The 17,909-nt window shown below is 45.3% G+C and overlaps 1 protein-coding gene across 46 annotated transcripts in view; it reads left to right on the top strand.

Moving 5' to 3' along the window:
- Positions 1–17,909, top strand: part of RBFOX1 (RNA binding fox-1 homolog 1) — a 2,264,635-nt gene that overhangs the window by 1,870,403 nt on the left and 376,323 nt on the right. For 10 of the 46 annotated variants that reach the window (XR_014840851.1, XR_014840853.1, XM_085017654.1 and 7 more), the window contains exon 1: positions 6,521–6,824. The exons of the other annotated variants lie outside the window; for them this stretch is intronic. Coding sequence is in view for 8 of the 10 variants with exons in the window: in XM_085017654.1 (XP_084873780.1) it covers positions 6,738–6,824 (87 nt within the window). In the remaining 2 variants the exon portion in view is untranslated. Of the gene's footprint in view, positions 1–6,520; positions 6,825–17,909 lie in introns of those variants that run through there. 46 annotated transcript variants of the gene reach the window in all.

Genomic DNA, 17,909 nt, shown 5'->3' with positions numbered 1-17,909 from the left:
CACTTTTTGAACACGTCCCAAGTGCCAGGAACCCCTGTGTGCAGCCTGTCATTTCACGGCAGCAGCGTACCTGAGAGAAGGTACAGGTGTTTCATTTCACCCCGGGAGGAAACTAAGGCTCGGAGCTAAGTATCACATCCCAGATCAAACGGTAAAAAGGATGACAGAGCCAAGATCCCAACCCAGCCTCTCCACCTGGGGAAATTCATGCTTTTGCTACTGTACTCAGATGCCCCCAGGTCACTTGAGAAGACCTTGGGATTCTGTAGCTGTCAGTGGTCTGGAGACCCCTTGTGATTGCTACATAATAGGTAAATGCAGCTCGATTCACACTTGTCCAAAGCAATTGTTGTTCAGTTGGTCATTCTCTGAAAGCATTTTGGGAAACTTCATTTGTCTACTCACTATTCCAGTCACTGAGTGAAGAAAAATGAATGGCATGCTTCTTGATTTGAGCCAGACTACTTTCCAGAAGGTGTTATCACATTTAGTTATTATACAATGCTAATGTGATTTTTAGGACATGGGTGATGGTGCCATTAGTTCTGCCTTGGGGAGTGGGGAAGGCTTTGCAGAAAGTGTGTATTTGACCTAGGCTAGTAATTTTGAATTGAAGGAAGGAAGGTGGGGGAGAGAAGAAGGAAGGAAGGGAGGGAAGGAAGAATGGAAGGAAGGGAGGGAGGGAGGGGGGGAGGGTAGTTCTGCATAGCCAGCATATTTGTACAGAGCCCTGGATTCCTGCAGGTGTCTGACAAAGGCAACTTGCCAGTGTGGTTTGCAGAGAAGAGAGGTTTGTAGAAGGAAGGACAGTGTGTATCAGAGGATAAATTTGGAAAAGTAAAGCTGAGGACGATTGTGAAGGGCCTTGAAAACTATAGGAAATTGTCTGCCACCCACCTTGGCCTAGAAATGGGGAGGTATGGGTAATTAAATACTCTGCGTAAATCCTTATTAGGAGATAACCACTGTTAATATCCAAAAGATAAGCAGGACGATGAAATGTTTTCAGAGAAACACTCCGTTCTGTGCTTTTTGTTTTGTTTTAATGGTCATTTGGCTGCTTTTCAGGAAGTAGGTAACGCATGGGAGGAAGTAGCATGACACTTCCTGATCTGGGAGGAGGCAGACCCTTCCCAGACTTCAGGGATTTGGAGTCCAAGGAAATACGCCCCAAAATCTTGAGATCGTCTAGGCTTTCAAGAGATATTATAGGACTACATTTGTATGAGATGCTTCCATTTGAAAATACTAGCTCTTGGATTTCCCATCGTGACTTTGCAGAAACAAATCTGACTAGTATCCATGAGGATGCAGGTTCTATCCCTGACCTTACTCAGTGGGTTAAGGATCCAGCATTGCTGTGAGCTGTGGTGTAGGTTGCAGATGCAGCTTGGATCTGGCATTGCTGTGGCTGTGGTGTAGGCTGGCAGCTGTAGCTGATTTGACCCCTGGCCTGGGAACCTCCATATGCCATGGGCGTGGCCCTAAAAAAGACAAGACTATAAATAAAAATAGTAGCTCTTTTTTATACAATACAGACAAGTCATCATCATCATCATTATCATCATCATCATCCTTATCTATGAGCTGGATTTGGTCCTTAACGCTGCAGCCAATGTTGGCTAATAGAATCCGTAAGGCAGGGATCCGTCTTCTCTGAATGCTCCCCTTTTCCCAACCTCCAGCCAACACTTGTATGTCTGTCCTCTTTCCTTTTCTTACATGGGTGTTTAAACGTTGTGTGGTTGCTATTCAGAAGGGCTGTGGTGGGCAGCGTTATCCTCATGTTAGCTCTCAGGGTCGGTGTGGAGATGCAGCATTGGACAGTGGGGTGGGGGGGACCACTCTAATCCAGGAAAAGAAAAGAGAGATCAGAAGCTAAGAATGGGGCGTCATCATGAAAGGTGGAGAGAGATGGGAGGCGTTTGTTTTGTTCTGTTTGTTTTTAAAGGATGGTGGATGAGATGGAACTAGGGCAGCTAAAAAAGTAAAAAAAAAGTCTTGATGGAAATCCTTAACACAGGGATGATGGGCAGAAGTGGCAGGAAAGCTAGAAGTAAGTGAAAACGCCAAAGGGAACCAAAAAAAAAAGGAGTGTATACTTGTGATTCTACTGAAGTCTGACTTCCAGAGGTTTGGATAAAATATATGCTCTACATTAAGGGTCAGCAAATCACGGCCTGTGAGCCAAATCTGACCTTTGCCTGTTTTTCTAGGACCCTCGAGGTAAGATTGCTTTTCATACTTTTAAATGGTTGAAAGGAATCAAAAGAAGGCTGTTTCACAATGCATGAAACCTATAGGAAATTCAAATTTCTGAATACATTCACCTATTGGAAACATTTTCAAACGAAAGCAGAAAAATTTTGAGTAGTTGCAACCCGTAGTTTAAGGTCCATGGCACCTAAAACATTTGTCCCCTTCCCTTTTATAGAAAAAATCTTGCCATCCTCTGCCGGTGATGGCCAGAGTGGAAATGATACATGGTCCTTTGTTTGCATTCAGTCGATTTTGGGGGACTACCTATGTTTCCTTGGTGGTGCCATAACCATCTTACCTGTTCTTTGTCTTATTTTTTTTATTCTACATTTTTTAACTTCCTGCAAAATATCATGAGCTTAATTCTATCCACTAGACATTGAGTAGCTAACCATCTACCATGAATCACGGGGAGCAAAGATGCATAGAATGTGGCACCTGCCTTTTAGTGGAAGAACTGGACCCCAGAGGAAAGAATTATAGTCCAGTAGTACTAGAGGCTTCCCATTTATGAAAATGGAACCCATGTAAGAAAAAAAGAGGGAGTTCCCGTCGTGGCGCAGTGGTTAACGAATCCACCTAGGAACACGTGAGGTTGCGGGTTCGATCCCTGGCTTTGCTTAGTGGGTTAACGATCCGGCGTGGCCGTGACCTGTGGTGTAGGTCACAGACGCGGCTCGGATCCCGCGCTGCTGTGGCTCTGGCGTAGGCCGGTGGCTATAGCTCCGATTAGACCCTAGCCTGGGAACCTCCATATGCCGCGAGAGCGGCCCAAGAAATGGCAAAAAAAAAAGACAAAAAAAAAAAAAAAAAGAAAAAAGAGGTTTTGCTTAGCGGTTTTCATTTATTTTTGTTTTATTGTTGCATAACATTTTGGTAGTGGATTTAGAACAAAGATACATTTCATTTATACCATTTCACAGACATGACTCCTATAGTCATAGACGACAGTGAAATATAGATATAAAATGAGAAGCAGAGAAAAATGTGAATAACCGGATCAGGGGTGGTGAGAACAGAAAGATGAAAACACAAATATGCAGTCAGTAAAGACCAATGAAATGGACAGAGGTGAACCTCTTATTGGGCTCAGAGCTTCCTGGCAGTCCAAGTGAAAAGGGTCACAAAACCATTAAGTCTTATTTTCAGAGAGAGGGAAAGGGATACTCATTACTCAGGAGCAGAAAAGCTTTTTTGTCATGGAGTTCTTAAAAAGAAAAGAGAAAATACCCTCTGCAAATAATAGAGCATACACACACACATACACACACACAGAGAACACTATATATATATATATATATATAATAGCTAATTATATATAATTTATATGTACATGTATAGATATATATTTATATGTACATGTATAAATATATATGTCTATATGTCCTACATGTACAGGCATACTCCATTTTATTGTGCTTTGCAGATATTGCATTTTTTATAAATTGAATGTTTGTGGCAAATCTGTGTCAAGCAAGTCTATGGGCACCATTTTTTAAAGAGCATATGCACACTTCTTGTCATATTTTGGTAATTTTCTCACGATTTCAAACTTTTCATTCTTATTCTGTTTGCTGTGGTATCTGATCCGTGATCTTGGGTGACACTACTCTAACTATCTGAAGATTGAGAAGGCAGTGCCTATTTTAGCCCTCAAGTATTTTTATTTTTTTGCTTTTTAGGGCCGACCTGTAGCTTATGGAGGTTCCCAGGCTAGAGGTCAAATCAGAGCTGAATTTGCTGGCCTACACCACAGCAACACAGGATCTGAGCCCCATTTGCAACCTACACCACAGCTCATAGCAGCACCAGATTCTTAGCCCACTGAGTGAGGCCAGGGATAGAACCTGCATCCTCGTGGACACTAGTCAGATTCATTTCCGCTGTACCACAACGGGAACTCCTATCAAGTATTTTTAAATGAAGCTGTACTTTTTTTTTTTTTTAAGAACTAATGCTATCACACACTTAATAGACTACAGTATAGTGAAAACACAACTTTTAGGTGCAGTGGGAGGACAAAAATGTGTGTCACTTGCTTTATTGTGATAATCATTTCATCATGGGGTCTGGGGTCCAACCCGGAATATTTCCAAGCCTACCTGTAACATATTTCTGAAATATGTTAAAAAGCAACATAGTCATACATAGAATAATCTTTTGTACTCCTGTAACTCTACAGTTTCCAAAATACTCTAACCATTCTGCTGCCGGGAACACTCCTGGTGAAGGGTGAGTGGGTCTTGTCACTTCTATACTACGTTCAGGACACAAAGTCTAAACATGTGCATTTCTGGCCTTTGTGATTGAATTAAGTGTCCCGCCTCCTGGTCCAGCAGTCTTTCCGCTTTATAACACCAGAGACATAATTCATTCCGCCTCAGACCTTACCAAAATGAGGAAACCTACCCCCCTCACCCGCCCCCGGAAGCTGTCTCATGGCCACCCCGCTGTCCCCCCCTGGTAACTTCTCAGAAGCACAGTGTTGAAAGTCAGAGTCAAAAGCTAAAGTTAGCAACAGTATCAGGCTGTTAAGTAAGAGGGGTCAACTCGCAGCTGTTCCTGGAGCTCTCCGAATCGTAACAACGTGGCCACTTTGATACCTGAGAATCAATTACAGAGAAACCTTGTCAAGATGGCCAAAATGCAGCCTTAAATAATTGAATTCTCTGCCAAACGCTGTCCGGTATCGTTATCTAGAAATGTAATTATGCAGCTAAATCAAGCAACTAAAATTAGTGTAGTGTAAAAACACCTTGGCGATCTAAAAGTGGAGGAATTGACATTTGGATTTAGAAAAAGCCGATAGCTGAATATGTTTTGCGGTTTCTGAAGCTCTCCCAGTTTCGACAGAATCTATATCCCATGTCCTGTTTCGAGTTAGAGGTGGAATGTGGCAGGCAGATGCTGGGTTTGAAGGTGATTTTTCCGTGATCCCTGGCCTTGAACATGAGTTGAGTGGACTTTCTTCCTGCTCTCAAAATCAGGGAACTCTCTGCACGCCCACGTGCTTTCCAGATAGGCAGATTAAAAGCGTGGCAATTTGAATGCTCTCTGCGCCTTCGATCTGAACTCAAAGACGTGCTTGTAGCAGGCATCGGTAGAAAAACAGGAAACCTAGGATGAGAGTGGCAAAAATTATACACATCATGTATTGTGCCCATCATGATAATGATGCCAACCACTTCACTTGTCACAAAACCCTGTGAGGTAGGGCCTGTTGTGGTCTTGTTTTCCATAGGAAGAAACTGAAGTTCAGAGATGCTCAGCAACTTGTTCAATGTCACACAGCTCTTAGGTAGGACCCACAAGTCAGTGGAATTCCCACTCAGGAAATCCCATAGGATTTCATCTATTCCCATGTAACTACTGTATCCCAGGCAGTAGTCAGGTGTTTGGATATTTTCAAACATTAGAAGGATGTCAAATATTCGCCGGAATGTACTTCTCATATCTGTCGTTTGGGTGTACATTAGCTATGCCTTTGACCTCTGGGAACAGGAGCCATCTCTTACTAAGAGGTTGCATGTTAATATGTGACAGTAGAGAGCTCAAAGACAAAGGCTGTTATAAAAATATTTTTAAAGGCTTCCAAAGTTCTATTACAGAAAGAAAGACTCTATGGAAATAGTGCCCTGATCAGGAACTGAGTTTGTTGCCTGGCACTGCCTCTTACAAGGGAGGGGCTGTGAGCCCTGTGTTCAACCAGTGTAAGCCTCATTTTCCCTGTGGACCTGTAACGGATTGTAGCTACGTGGGAGACGTGTGAGAATGAAATTACAAAACACATGTAAATAATTTAACTCCCCTCTGTGTGCAAAGCACATAGTGCAGATATGAGCCGGTGGTGTTACTGTATTATTTGCACAGACCACCCCTTTAAAACTCGAGAGAGACAGAGGATAAGACACTCGATGCAGTATCTTCCTGGTTTCTTTTTGATCAGGACCAGAGGCTGCCCACATTCCCCTCCTTAGGTTTTGAGTGGCAACCGATAACCGTATCAATTTATGTTTCTCGGTTTTCCTCTCTAAGCATCCCACTCAGACTTTGTGCCTCGCCTGTGGTCCAGATTCATCAGAAAGAGCCCCAATCTCCTAACCTGACCACCGCCACCCCCGCCTCCCGCCCCAGCCGCTCCGTCTCTCTCACTCTCGCTGAGAACTAAATTAACGACGAGTATTTGGTTAGTCATGTTAGGCAAGCCGTTCCCAAAATAGAACCTTCCATTTTGGTAGCTTCAACTCTGCAGCTGCTGTGTCTCTTCGTCGTCTGGGAAGAAACCTTTCACATGAAGGGTTGCTGATGCTGATTTTCTTTCTCTCCCCTCTCCGGGTTGATGAGCGCTCGGCTCCTGACGGAAGCGACCTGGCTCTCTGCTTGGTGGTGCAGAAGAAGTTGGGTCCCTAGATTCCCCCCCCCCACAACTCTCCATTGATGCGTTGAGCTTCCGAGGGAATCATACCTTCCCGTAAAGCATGTTGCCTTCTCAAGGAGTCCTCCTGCATCCCTATGGCGTGCCTATGATTGTTCCAGCAGCCCCCTACTTCCCCGGACTGATCCAGGTAATTCAAGGCCACTGCTAGCAAGCAACTTAACTCCAGCGCGCTCAGAGTAATAATTGGAATTTTTATGGTTGAGAAAGCAAACACTTTTAATACAGGAAAAAGCCCTCGTGTAGTCAGTGGGAAGACAGTAGGAAATCAAAAAGATGGATCACCCTAATCTGGCTATTGACATCTCTCATGGCTGAATAAATGGTGTAGTTGAGCTATATTTGCTTGTATTGATCGGGCTGCTGTTTAACATTCATGCCTTTGCTGCAGGAGGTTGACCACGGGGCAAAGGATCTGCTCTCCTTTCCAGCTTTCTGAGGGACTCAGTCTCCCAGAGCAGATCATGAGGCAAAGCAACTGATCATGAGGTGACTTGGTTAAGAGCGGTCACCCAGGAAATAGAAGAAGTATGAAATCTGCCTTAATCCTATGTCCTCCTCCACATGGATGGTCTATTTTCCTGGAGGCGCCGGGACTGCCCCCACCTTGGGTTGAGCGGGGGAGTGGAGGCAAAAAGGAACACTCCGTTGATGGTTAATTTAGGAAGTTCAGAGATTATTCTAGAAATCCCTTACCAGCTGTTTACATCTTACTGATGGTAAGGAAGTGGAGGATTGAAATGTGTGTTGGTTTTACCTTTAAGGCTATTAATTCTTTGTTGGGAGATCGCCTACCAATAAGATCTCCGGGGCTTTTATTTTCCTCATTATAAGTTTGCCTTTTTAAGCAAGTGTTGGCCTCTGGTGTGTCTGAATTTCTCTGAGGAAAACTAACATCTCACAGAGCCTAGGCAGCATAAGAAACCTGGATCTTTCCTGTTGTGGTTTGTTTGTTGTTTGTTTGGGTTATTACTCTTTGTAATAAGTTCTGTATCTCGTTTCTCCAGGAAAGAAAAACCATGTGTAGTTAGGATGTCCTTTTTCCTTCACCCTATGCTCTCCTCCACGATGTTTTAAAATTCTTCAACACCCTCATTCGTTAAGTAAAATTAAGCGAGGGTTCTGATCGAACAGGCTTTTTTTTTTTTTTTTTTCTTTTTCTTTCTCTTGAATGTTGTCATTACCTCTTGTAAACTATAAGAATTTTGGTGATTAGAGCCATACAGGCGGCGATTCTAAGTACAAACAAAAACATTCTGCCATCCCAGATTAATGGCCGTTGCTCATTTCTGGAGGTTCTCAAACTGTATGTGTAAATAAATGGACTGCCTGGAGAATGGTCTTTAGCAACATGGGAATTATTCCATCCTTCCGGGCATAAGCGGTCCAGTGTGGCACACACAGAGTCTGAATAGGACTCCGTGGCAAACTGGAAGGGAGGTCTTTTGCTTCCACTGGGGAGAAGGTTATCTGTTGGAATTTTGTCAGACCCTCTGCCGCCCCGTCCGATAAATAATTACAAGCAAATCGTGCCCTTCACTCTATGCTGATTGATGCTGAAATTGCTTTTGAAAGTTCTCATAAGTTCCTGTTATAGATTAAGTGCCGGTGTAGGAAAAATACGGCACCCACTGAAATGGGTGAATGTAATCAGGCTTAATGGACTCGAGAGCTTGTTGGGAATTAAATAACTATCGATTTGCTGGAATGTTGCTGTCATTACGAAATGCCACTCTGGACGTATTACCCCAGTGATAGATGAGAAGACACACGGGCCAGCTGAGAAATTGGGGAGGCCCGATTTCTTCCTCCTTTGCAAAGCGTTTGAGAAGCGTATCGGGTTATTTTTGGAAGGAACGAGTGATTTTACTTGCAAATCTTCGCCAGATCATGCTTTGTTTTCCCCAGTGACACCTCTGGTAACTAGTTACCTGTAAGTCAGGAAAGCAGTGCAGCGGGAGGCTTGGACCAGCTGCTGTGGCATCCTTCATCTTCTTCCTCTCCTACCCCCTGTGGATCACATTGAGATGCTATGGGCAGGAGAGACTGGCCTTATTTCTGGGTTTCTGAGACAGCCTGTGTTATTTATCCACTGGCATCAAGGAACTCAAACACTCCATTGAAGGATCATTTGCTAGCAGGGGAAAGGCAACTCAAAATGAGAAAAACCATAACACGCTCACACACACACCTGCATGCACCTGCACACGCACACACACGCCTTTCAGCTGATGCTTCCTTACATCCTGGTAGACTGTATCCGCTTGCTTACCACTTCGTTGGTCCTGTGGGTTTCTTCCCAACTCTTTAAGACACAAGGGTTTTCCTTAGGGAATTCAAGTGCTACTCACATCTTCATAACATGATCAGCAAGACATTCAAATGATCCAGGATAGAATGTGCATCTCTTGTCGGTAATAAGTTCCCTGTGATTGGAGATGTGCAAACAGAACAGTGGTGGCCACTTGGAAGGGTCGTTGTGTCGGAATTTGAGATTCCTCTCAAGGTCATTCCAACCTAAAGAGCAAGTGATTCTGTGGTATGAGAATTTCCCCCTCATAATCCTTTCAAGTGCCACTGTTTTTATCGTCTGGTTTTTGTCTGCTCAATTAAACAAAAAATAATTGATTGGACATCATAAGAGTCTTTCAAGAGAGTATCACCTCATCCTGCCAAGGCTGTGAGTGAAGGTGTTTCCTAATACTTCTAGAGAATGTTACTCACTGGGGTCTTTTGTCCCAAGAGCAGAGTCAATAGTGATGACGGAGCCCAATTGCCCTCTCCTGGAAAAACTGGAGTGTTTGCCATAATGGATCTCCAGAATGCACCATTTGATGTCTGAATTTGTTGAATATACAGCAAGATGGATAGACTTTTTTCCTTCTAGCCCTGTAAAGAATGGCAGAGTGGCTGGGGGGTGGGGGTTGGGTATTGAGCTGAAGCAGTGTGGACAGTTTCATGAGTAGGGAGAAGCAGAAGAGGAAGAGGGCAAGTATACCAAGTGCAGTGTGTGAGCATCTCTTCCTCCATGGCTGAAGATCTTAATCTTGGTATCTCTGGATAAGAACCAATGCCTGTTCCCACTGAACCTCTGTTTACTTCTCCATTTCCAACCAGACCCATTTCAAGTCCAAGAAGCCACCGAGAGGATGTTCCCCAGCCATGGACCATGGCCACACAATGCCAAATAATATCATCCAGACAACACCTCTGTCTCTAACTAGTCTGGTTAGTGTTTGGATCTGGTGAGCCCTTGGCTCTGGATTCACATTCAGACCTGAGCCCCTCGCTCTAGATGTTTGTCCAGCAATTATGCCCTTTGCGCACCATAGCTAGATCATTCGTCACACCAGGACATGTCATTCTCATCTCATCCAGTTATTACAGATCAGGTCAGGCGACTGTTTTCCTAGACGAAGGATCGTGTAAACAGAACCCTATCCATCTCACCATGTGTTCGCTCATTTAATTATTCCTTCACTGTACACATATCCCATATCAGGCACTGTTCTAGGCACCTGCTGGACAAAAGTGGCAGTTAGAGCCACGGACCTGGGAGTTCACAGCTCAGGGGAAGAGAATGTTATAGATTCAAAATCCATTGTCACGGTAAAAGCAACAGGAAAGCGGGAGAGGTGATCCTCATTGAGTCCTTGCTATGTGCCAGTACTTAGCAGTACTTGGCAATCCTTAGCAATACTTGGATCTCTTATCTCTCTTTGTTCTCACAAGCCAGTAGCCCCCGTTTATCTGAGAGGACAAGCCCCAAAAGCCCCAGCTGATACCTGAGATGGTGGAAGGGTGGACAGTACTGGACTCTGCTTCTTCCATGTTTTTTCCTGTCACACATACCGATGATAAAGCTTAACTTATAAATTAGGCACAGTCAGAGGCAAGCGACAATAACTAATGATAAAATAGAACTGTTCTAACAGTGTGCTGCAGTGACAGTTATGTGAGGTTGGGCCTCCCCGTCTTATTGTACAAAGTTCACACCTTTTCCTTCTTAACCAACCCCTCATCCTGCACTGTAACTTCTGCCATTTGAGGTGCAACAGCGAATCTGGCACCGATTTCTTTTTCCCTTCTTTGAAATTTTGCAAATAGAAGATTCGTTCTTATCCTAGATCTTAGCCATCTCGGCATATAATTTTCTTTCCTTTAGAAATTGAGAACATTCACCTTTTCCTGTGAAGGAAGCACGCTGACAAAGACGTGTCTCTTTGTCAGTCTGAACGGCCAGCATCTCTCCTCTTGCACTCTGGGGCCGTTATTAAGTAAAACAAGGGTCACTGGCACCCAAGAACTGCAATAACGTGATAGGTGCTCTGATAACAAAGACCAATACTAAGCAACCAATGGGTCCTCTGGGCAAGGAGTTGTCTGCATCCTGGACAGGACAGGATGGGACAGGGTGAGATGGCACTACTCAGAATGGCACACTTAAAACTTAGCAGTTGTTTACGTCTGGAATTTTCCCTTTTTTTTTTTTTTTTTTTTTTTAGGACCGCACCTGCAGCATGTGGAGGTTCCCAGGCTAGGGTTCGAATCAGAGCTGCAGCTGCCCCTGACAGCCACAGCAACATGAGATCCAAGCTGCCTCTGTGACCTACATACCCCACAGCTCACGGCAACGCTGGATCCTTAACCTACTGAGCAAGGCCAGGAATCGAACCTTCATCCTCAAGGATACTAGTCAGATTCATTTCTGCTGCACCACAATGGGAACTCCAGGAATTTTCCATTTTGTATTTTTGGGCTGTGGTTGACCTGAGGTAACTGAAACCTGGGATAGAGAAACCATGAAAAAGCGGGGCTACTGTCACCCTAACATTTTACCATCCTTTATCTGTAACTTTAAATTCCAAAACGTTCTGAAAAGCAGGGGAGGGGGCTTTGGGGTGTAGTTTGGCACCAAAATGCATTTTGGAAGAAAACTTGACCTGAAATGATGCATGGCTATTTATAGACTTTCTTTACCCCACTTGGTGTGAATATTCATATATTTGGCTGTGGGAATATTTTTGTGTTTGATTTCAGAGCCTTGTCCCAGACCCTGCTGAGAGTGTTACATAATCGATGTTTCCACTGAAATGCTTTTCTGGAAAAGAAAATGCAAAAAAAAAAAAAAAAAAAAAAACCAAATCTGAATTTTAAGATATGGGTGACCTCGAGGGTCACAGACAAAGACCACAGTCATGTGCTCTTATGCCCTTTCTGTACAAGTGATGCTGACACTTAGAGAAAGGTTACTTGCCCAAGGTCACAAGGGCTATCAGTGACAGGGCTGAGCTTTGACCTAGGTCTGGTGGACCAGAGCGTTCCCTCTTAATCACTGATCCATGGTTGAGGTGTATCCATGGGAGATCTCGTCAAAACACCACAGAGGAAGGAGGTGGATGTCTCTTGGAGTAGGAAAGGGGGTGGTTCAAGGGGGAAAGATGGCATTTGAGTTCGGTTGTAGAGAACCCACAGACATTCCCTGGGAAGCCGAGGAGAAAGCCTTTGCAAGCCAAGCAGACAACTTGGAATCTATGGCGTTGGGTGGACACATGGAGCTAGAACTTAACCATCACCCCTAACCCCTATTGTCACTGTGGGATTTGACATTGTTTAAACCCGGGTCTCAAACACTCAAAGAATGTGGGTCTAAAGGAGCTGGGAGGAATCTGGGAAATGGAACTCCTAGGTTCCGAATCTGTGTGTGCTCACATAGGAATGGGCTCTGAAATACCCTTCTATGAATGTAGCAGGTGCACAGTGAATTCCTTGGAGTTGAGCCTCGATCACGCTTTGCCGTCCTTTCTCTCTGAGCCAGTCAGCTCTCTGAAGGCTGTGTTTTCCAACTTGTAAACCACAGAACTAGATGGTAGCAGAGAAATGCTGATTAATGCCTTCTTGACGTGGATAGCAATGGTACAAGCAAACCTCGCAGTCTGGATTTTGAAGTAGAAGTCCGCGTCATCAAACTGGGCAATGTATTTAATGAGAGATTTTCATAGGTATATGTACCAAGACTTATCAAGGGAAGAGTTTTCAAGGGGAACCAGAAATAACCATTTCTACAGAAAGGTAGAGAAAGGTGGCAGGAGTGTGCAGGTCATTTGGGTAAATATAAAAGAAACTCATTTTGCTTGGTGGCTGGTGGAGCCATTTTCAGATCTTGATTGCTGCCCTGCAATGTTATCTACATGTTTGGAGTATCTGCTGATTGGGAAAGAAATCAGAATGCACGCTTGATATGAGTGCTGGTTGCGTCATTTACTTTGAGGCTGCTCCATCTTAGTCACTAAGTGACTTTTCTGTGCTGCCAAAGAGGCCGTGTCAACAGCAGACTAAATTAAAGAGTCAGGGAGGTGGCAAAGAGAATTTGGAGTCAAACAGGTCCAGGTTGATATATTGGCTCTGGCATTTACTAAGCGTGTGGCCTTGGGCTCGTCAATTAACCTCTCCAAGGCTGTTTTCTCAGCGACAAAATGAAAACAGGAATACCTGTCTGTCAGAGGGGTTGTGAGCTTTAAACGAGGTCCATCTCTTCATCAGCCATTATTTATCGAGCACCTACTGTATGCCAGGTGGTGAACTAGGAGTGTGGGTGATGAGTCAGAAGAGAAAACACACAAGACTCATTTTCAATATGAATCTTTTATTCTAATATATGGGAAAGGTCTGCCTTATGTGTGTATATACATATATATGCATATATACAAATATTTATATATGTTGTTTATATTGTTCTGAAGAGAGAGGTGATGTGTTTAATCAGAACTCTTTTATCTTAAGGTGACAGCAACCAAATTCTTATTGGTTAGAGGGGGAAATGAAAGTGTCCAGCTTCAGGCACCATTCAATTCAGCACTTCCAGCAGCTGAAATCTTGCCTCCCCATGACTCGACAGTGGCTATCTGGACCTGATCTTCGTCCATAAACACACCCTGTCCAAAGATGCTTCCAGAAATTCCAGGCTGACATCCTAACCAATCTTAGCATGTCTCTTTCCCAGCTGCAAAAATCCCAGGTGGTGGAATTATCTTGGCTTCTCTTGCAGACCACGTCCATCCAAAAATCAATCGTCCTGACTCTCCTGGCCCATATTGAGCTGGGGGTTGGGGTCAGCCCCAGCTGAGCTGGACAGACTACACATGAAGCAACAGTCAGATTCCTGTTATTCAGTTAGGATGTGAGACTGACAGAAAACCAGGTTCTCAACTCTTTAAGAGCTATTACAATTATCTCAATAGTCAAACGATTATAAACATCCAAACATGGCTTTTCCTCCCCCACACCTTGCCCACAGCCTCCCCAGGGAAGACATCGGTGTGTTTCTTTCTCATCTTATTTATCCGGATGCTTTTTTCTCAGTGATCATTTTCACCAGGCAATAGACTATCATCCAGTAAGTACATCTTGCTTCTTCATTCACGGTCGGATGAATCCAAGGCAGATATGGCAGTTTCATGTAGCATCTTCCCACCTAGACTAACATGAGTAGTGTCTCCTACCAGGGTAATTTTGAGATGTCCCCACCTTCTACACCATGGACTAGGGAAGTAAAGACACTCTGACAAGAACCTGGAGTAGCACCATAATTGAGGCAAGATGGGGTTCCACACATCAGACAACCCCATCCCTTCTTTTTTCATTAGCAATACGTACATCAAGAAATATATACACGGGAGTTCACATCGTGGCTCAGAGGAAACAAATCTGACTAGCATCCATGAGGACGCAAGTTTGATCCCTGGCCTCGCTTAGTGGGTTAAGGATCCGGCATTGCCATGAGCTGTGGTGTAGGTCGCAGATGCAGCTCGGATCCTGCATTACTGTGGCTGTGTCATAGGCCAGTAGCTGTAGCTCCTGTTCGACCCCTAGCCTGGGAACTTCCATATGCCACTGGTGCGCCCCTGAAAAAAAAAGAAATACATATAAAGAGAATCTAAAGCCCTCCAGGTATTAAGTTTGAAATTATGTGGCCCTTCTATCGTCTCAAAGTGCTCCGAGATGCCAGCAACCTGCCCCATTCTGTTGCATAGAGATGCACTTTTTTTTTAATTAAAAGATTAAAGGGACACTGTCAATCTCTCCTGATTAATAGCAGTCCTATAAAAAGGATGTGTTTCTGCAGCAGCCATCTGTCATTTTGATCATTTTAAAGGCATGCTATATCAGCAAGTATGCTTTTTATAATATGCTGGCATGGGGCAAGCTGGGCTGGAGAGCCTTGTGGATTTCACACTCCCCTTTGCTGCTTGGGTGTTCAGCAATCTGAGCCTTTCATCGTGAAGCAGAGCCCCCTCCCTGGCTTTTAAAGGTTGTTTTGGGTAAGTGCTTTCCCTGGCTGACTTAGGATGAAGAAACTCACCCCTATTTATGTTTCTCTCCCTTCTAAAGATAGACCCATCACACATGCATCCCACCCGCATACAAGCAGCCGGCTCATCCACTTGATTAACTGCTGAGCCCTAAGAGCTGTCCAGATGCAATAAACTCAATGCTTGGAGGGTCTTTTCCTCAGGGCAACTGGGACCACTGTCTTCTGCAAAGCCCAGCTTCTAGCTTGAGTTCTTCAGGCTTATGAAAGTAGGAGGCAGAGCTGTGGTGAAATTCCTCCATCCATTCATCCGTTGTGATAATGACTTACAGACCATGGGTTCTACAGTGAGAGCCCTTCTAAGCTCTGGAGACATTGAAATGATTGGGACTCTGTCTCTGTCCTCAGAGATAGCTTAGATGGCCACAATGTCGGCCATAGAGTCAGAAGTGACCCATGACTGCTTGAAGGTAGAACCCTCTAGAGTCTGAGCCCCTCTCACCCCACCCAGCAAGAAGTCTTTACTGCTGTCAGCTGCACTGTAGGTATGTTGTCCATCTTTCCCAAATGACAGGGCTTCTGGTATGTTCCAGGGGACCAAGAGTGGTTTTGGTTCGTTGGTCTGATTTTGGTCTTTGGGGTTTTTTTTTTTTGGTAGGGAAGGATGACAACAGGAGCTCTGCCTCCAAAGCAGCAGCCAGCTCTGCTCTGTCCTACCTCGCACTGGCTCAAGAGTCACACAGTGGTGTTGGGGGCATGGCCGCCCTGGGAGAAGGTCACCTCCCTCAGTTGTTACCTTTACTTCCATTCTCTAATCCATGTTGGTGCCCAGAGATGGGGGGAATCGAGATGGAGGAGGCTGGCACATTCCACAGGGTTCTCACTGCTCTCTGAACAGCTATTTCTTCTCATCTCCTGAGGCAGCGTAGTTAAGGATTCAGATCAGAAAATGGAGAGAATGGGCTGCAGACCCATGGGTCTGGCCGTGACCCTCTCTTGGTGACTTTGGGAACGAGGTTCTCAGAGCCTTTGCTTCCTCATCCGTGAAATGGGACTAATATCCCAGGGTCTCTGCCTCCCAAATTCAGTGTCAGGAATAAAAGAGCTCAAGGCTGACCACCCCCACCCAGGGCCTCTGCAGTCCAGCCATGATGACATAATTGCCTCAGCCCAACCTGAGCCCCTGTGAGATATGGGACTCACCTCTCTGAGCACCTGCTGTCTCTACTTGACATCAGGGATAGTCACATCCACTTCTAAAGGGAGCCCTGAGGATTTGATGCGATGATGTTTATGAAGGAGCCAGTGCAGCACCTGCTTCTTGTAGGAACTCCATAGTGGTTGGCCAGCATCGCTGTTGTCATGGTTTTTTGCTGATATCCTGGGTTGCTGCTGTTTTGTTCTCGTATGAAGATGCTCTGGGTTTGGAGGTGGGTGGGCATGTGTGCAACTCTCTGCTCCTGGTCTCCGTGGAGATTCCTGATAACCAGGGATGCACATTTTTGGTGCAGCTGAACAGAGTGGGGCACAGTCGGGGGTACCCCACCCTGGGCCTTGACAGCCTTAACTCATGACCTCAGGCAACATGAAACCCACAGCCTCTCTCCCTGCCGAAGTTAAGAGCCTGGGGAGACTGGGCTGCTAGACACACGTGCAGTGGGAGGCACAGGTCTCAGTCATGTGGAATCCCTGCCCAAATCTTTATTCACTTGCTGGGCTGGGACTGGGGCTGGGGGGAGGGGGAGGGGGGATTTTGAAGGGAAAAAGAGAGGCTCATCCCCTCTCCTCCATGTGGCCACAGCCTTCTGGACAGACTCTTTGGGACCACCCACACCCCTGTTCCATGCAGCTCCTGGCACACTGTGGGCGCTTAATAAATGTTAAATAATAAGAATAGCTCCCATCTGTCAGTACTCAGTGGCAGGGAGGATGTGTGAGCACAGGATGGCCGACTGGCACTGGGCAGCTGGTGAGGAGACTTTGGGGTTAAAAAAAAAAAACCCAGCTCTGAGTCCCTTGGAGGACTTCCTGCACCCAGGGTTCTGCTAGTCCTGTTACTGATCAGCACCCAGGCAAGTTCATTAACAATGCAGATGTCCACTCTGAACACCAGATCTTCTCCATCAGAAGTCAGGGAGCGGGGCCCGGGGAACTGCACACCTCCTGGGTAATCCCGGGTTTCCTGTGAGCAGCTGGATTCAGGAACTGGTGTTGACCAACAATGCAGGGGCTTTGTTAGGGTTTAAAAGGGGTGGAGAATCTGCCCTCTGCACAGACGGCATCATAAATTCATACATCCGTCATTTTCTTGGAAGAAAAGGCCTACTGGGCTTCCTTCATTGAGTTAAAATAAAAACAACAGCAGCTGCTTTGTTTTCAGGCATTTACTATGGACCAGGCCATGTGTAGAGTGTTTCACCTACAGTATGTAATTGAAGCTTTGTGGTTTAGGAAGGAAAAGGCAGGAGGATGGTGTAGGGATGTGAGCTCTGTGGTGGGCCACCTGGTTCATCTCCTTCCTTCACCTGTGTGACCCTGGGCACGGTTCTTCCCCTCGCTGAATGGTAATCATCTCCTGGGGAGGTAGTTCAAGGAACCAAAGCATACGGCACATGGAAAGTACTCAAAATGCAGAATTTCATCATGGCTCAGTGGGTTAAGAACCTGACCAGTAGGTTCGATCCCTGGCCTCGCTCAGTGGGATAAGGATCCAGTGTTGCCGTGAGCTGTGGCGTAGGTCACAGAGGCAATTCGGATCCGTGTTGCTGTGGCTGTGGTGTAGGCCGGCAGGTGCAGCTCCCATTACACCCCTAGCCTGAGAACTTCCATATGCCCTGGGTGCAGCCCTAAAAAGAAAAAAGAACAAGAAAAAAGTACTCAATACGCTTATCAGCAGTGTATTGC

Source organism: Sus scrofa, chromosome 3 (genome assembly GCF_054392235.1).
Source record: "Sus scrofa isolate SSC_HxYL_T2T_F1_AM1 chromosome 3, Sscrofa_HxYL_maternal_Yorkshire_Landrace_v2.0, whole genome shotgun sequence".
Lineage (NCBI taxonomy): Eukaryota > Metazoa > Chordata > Mammalia > Artiodactyla > Suidae > Sus > Sus scrofa.
This window is presented reverse-complemented; position numbering and strand designations above follow the sequence as displayed.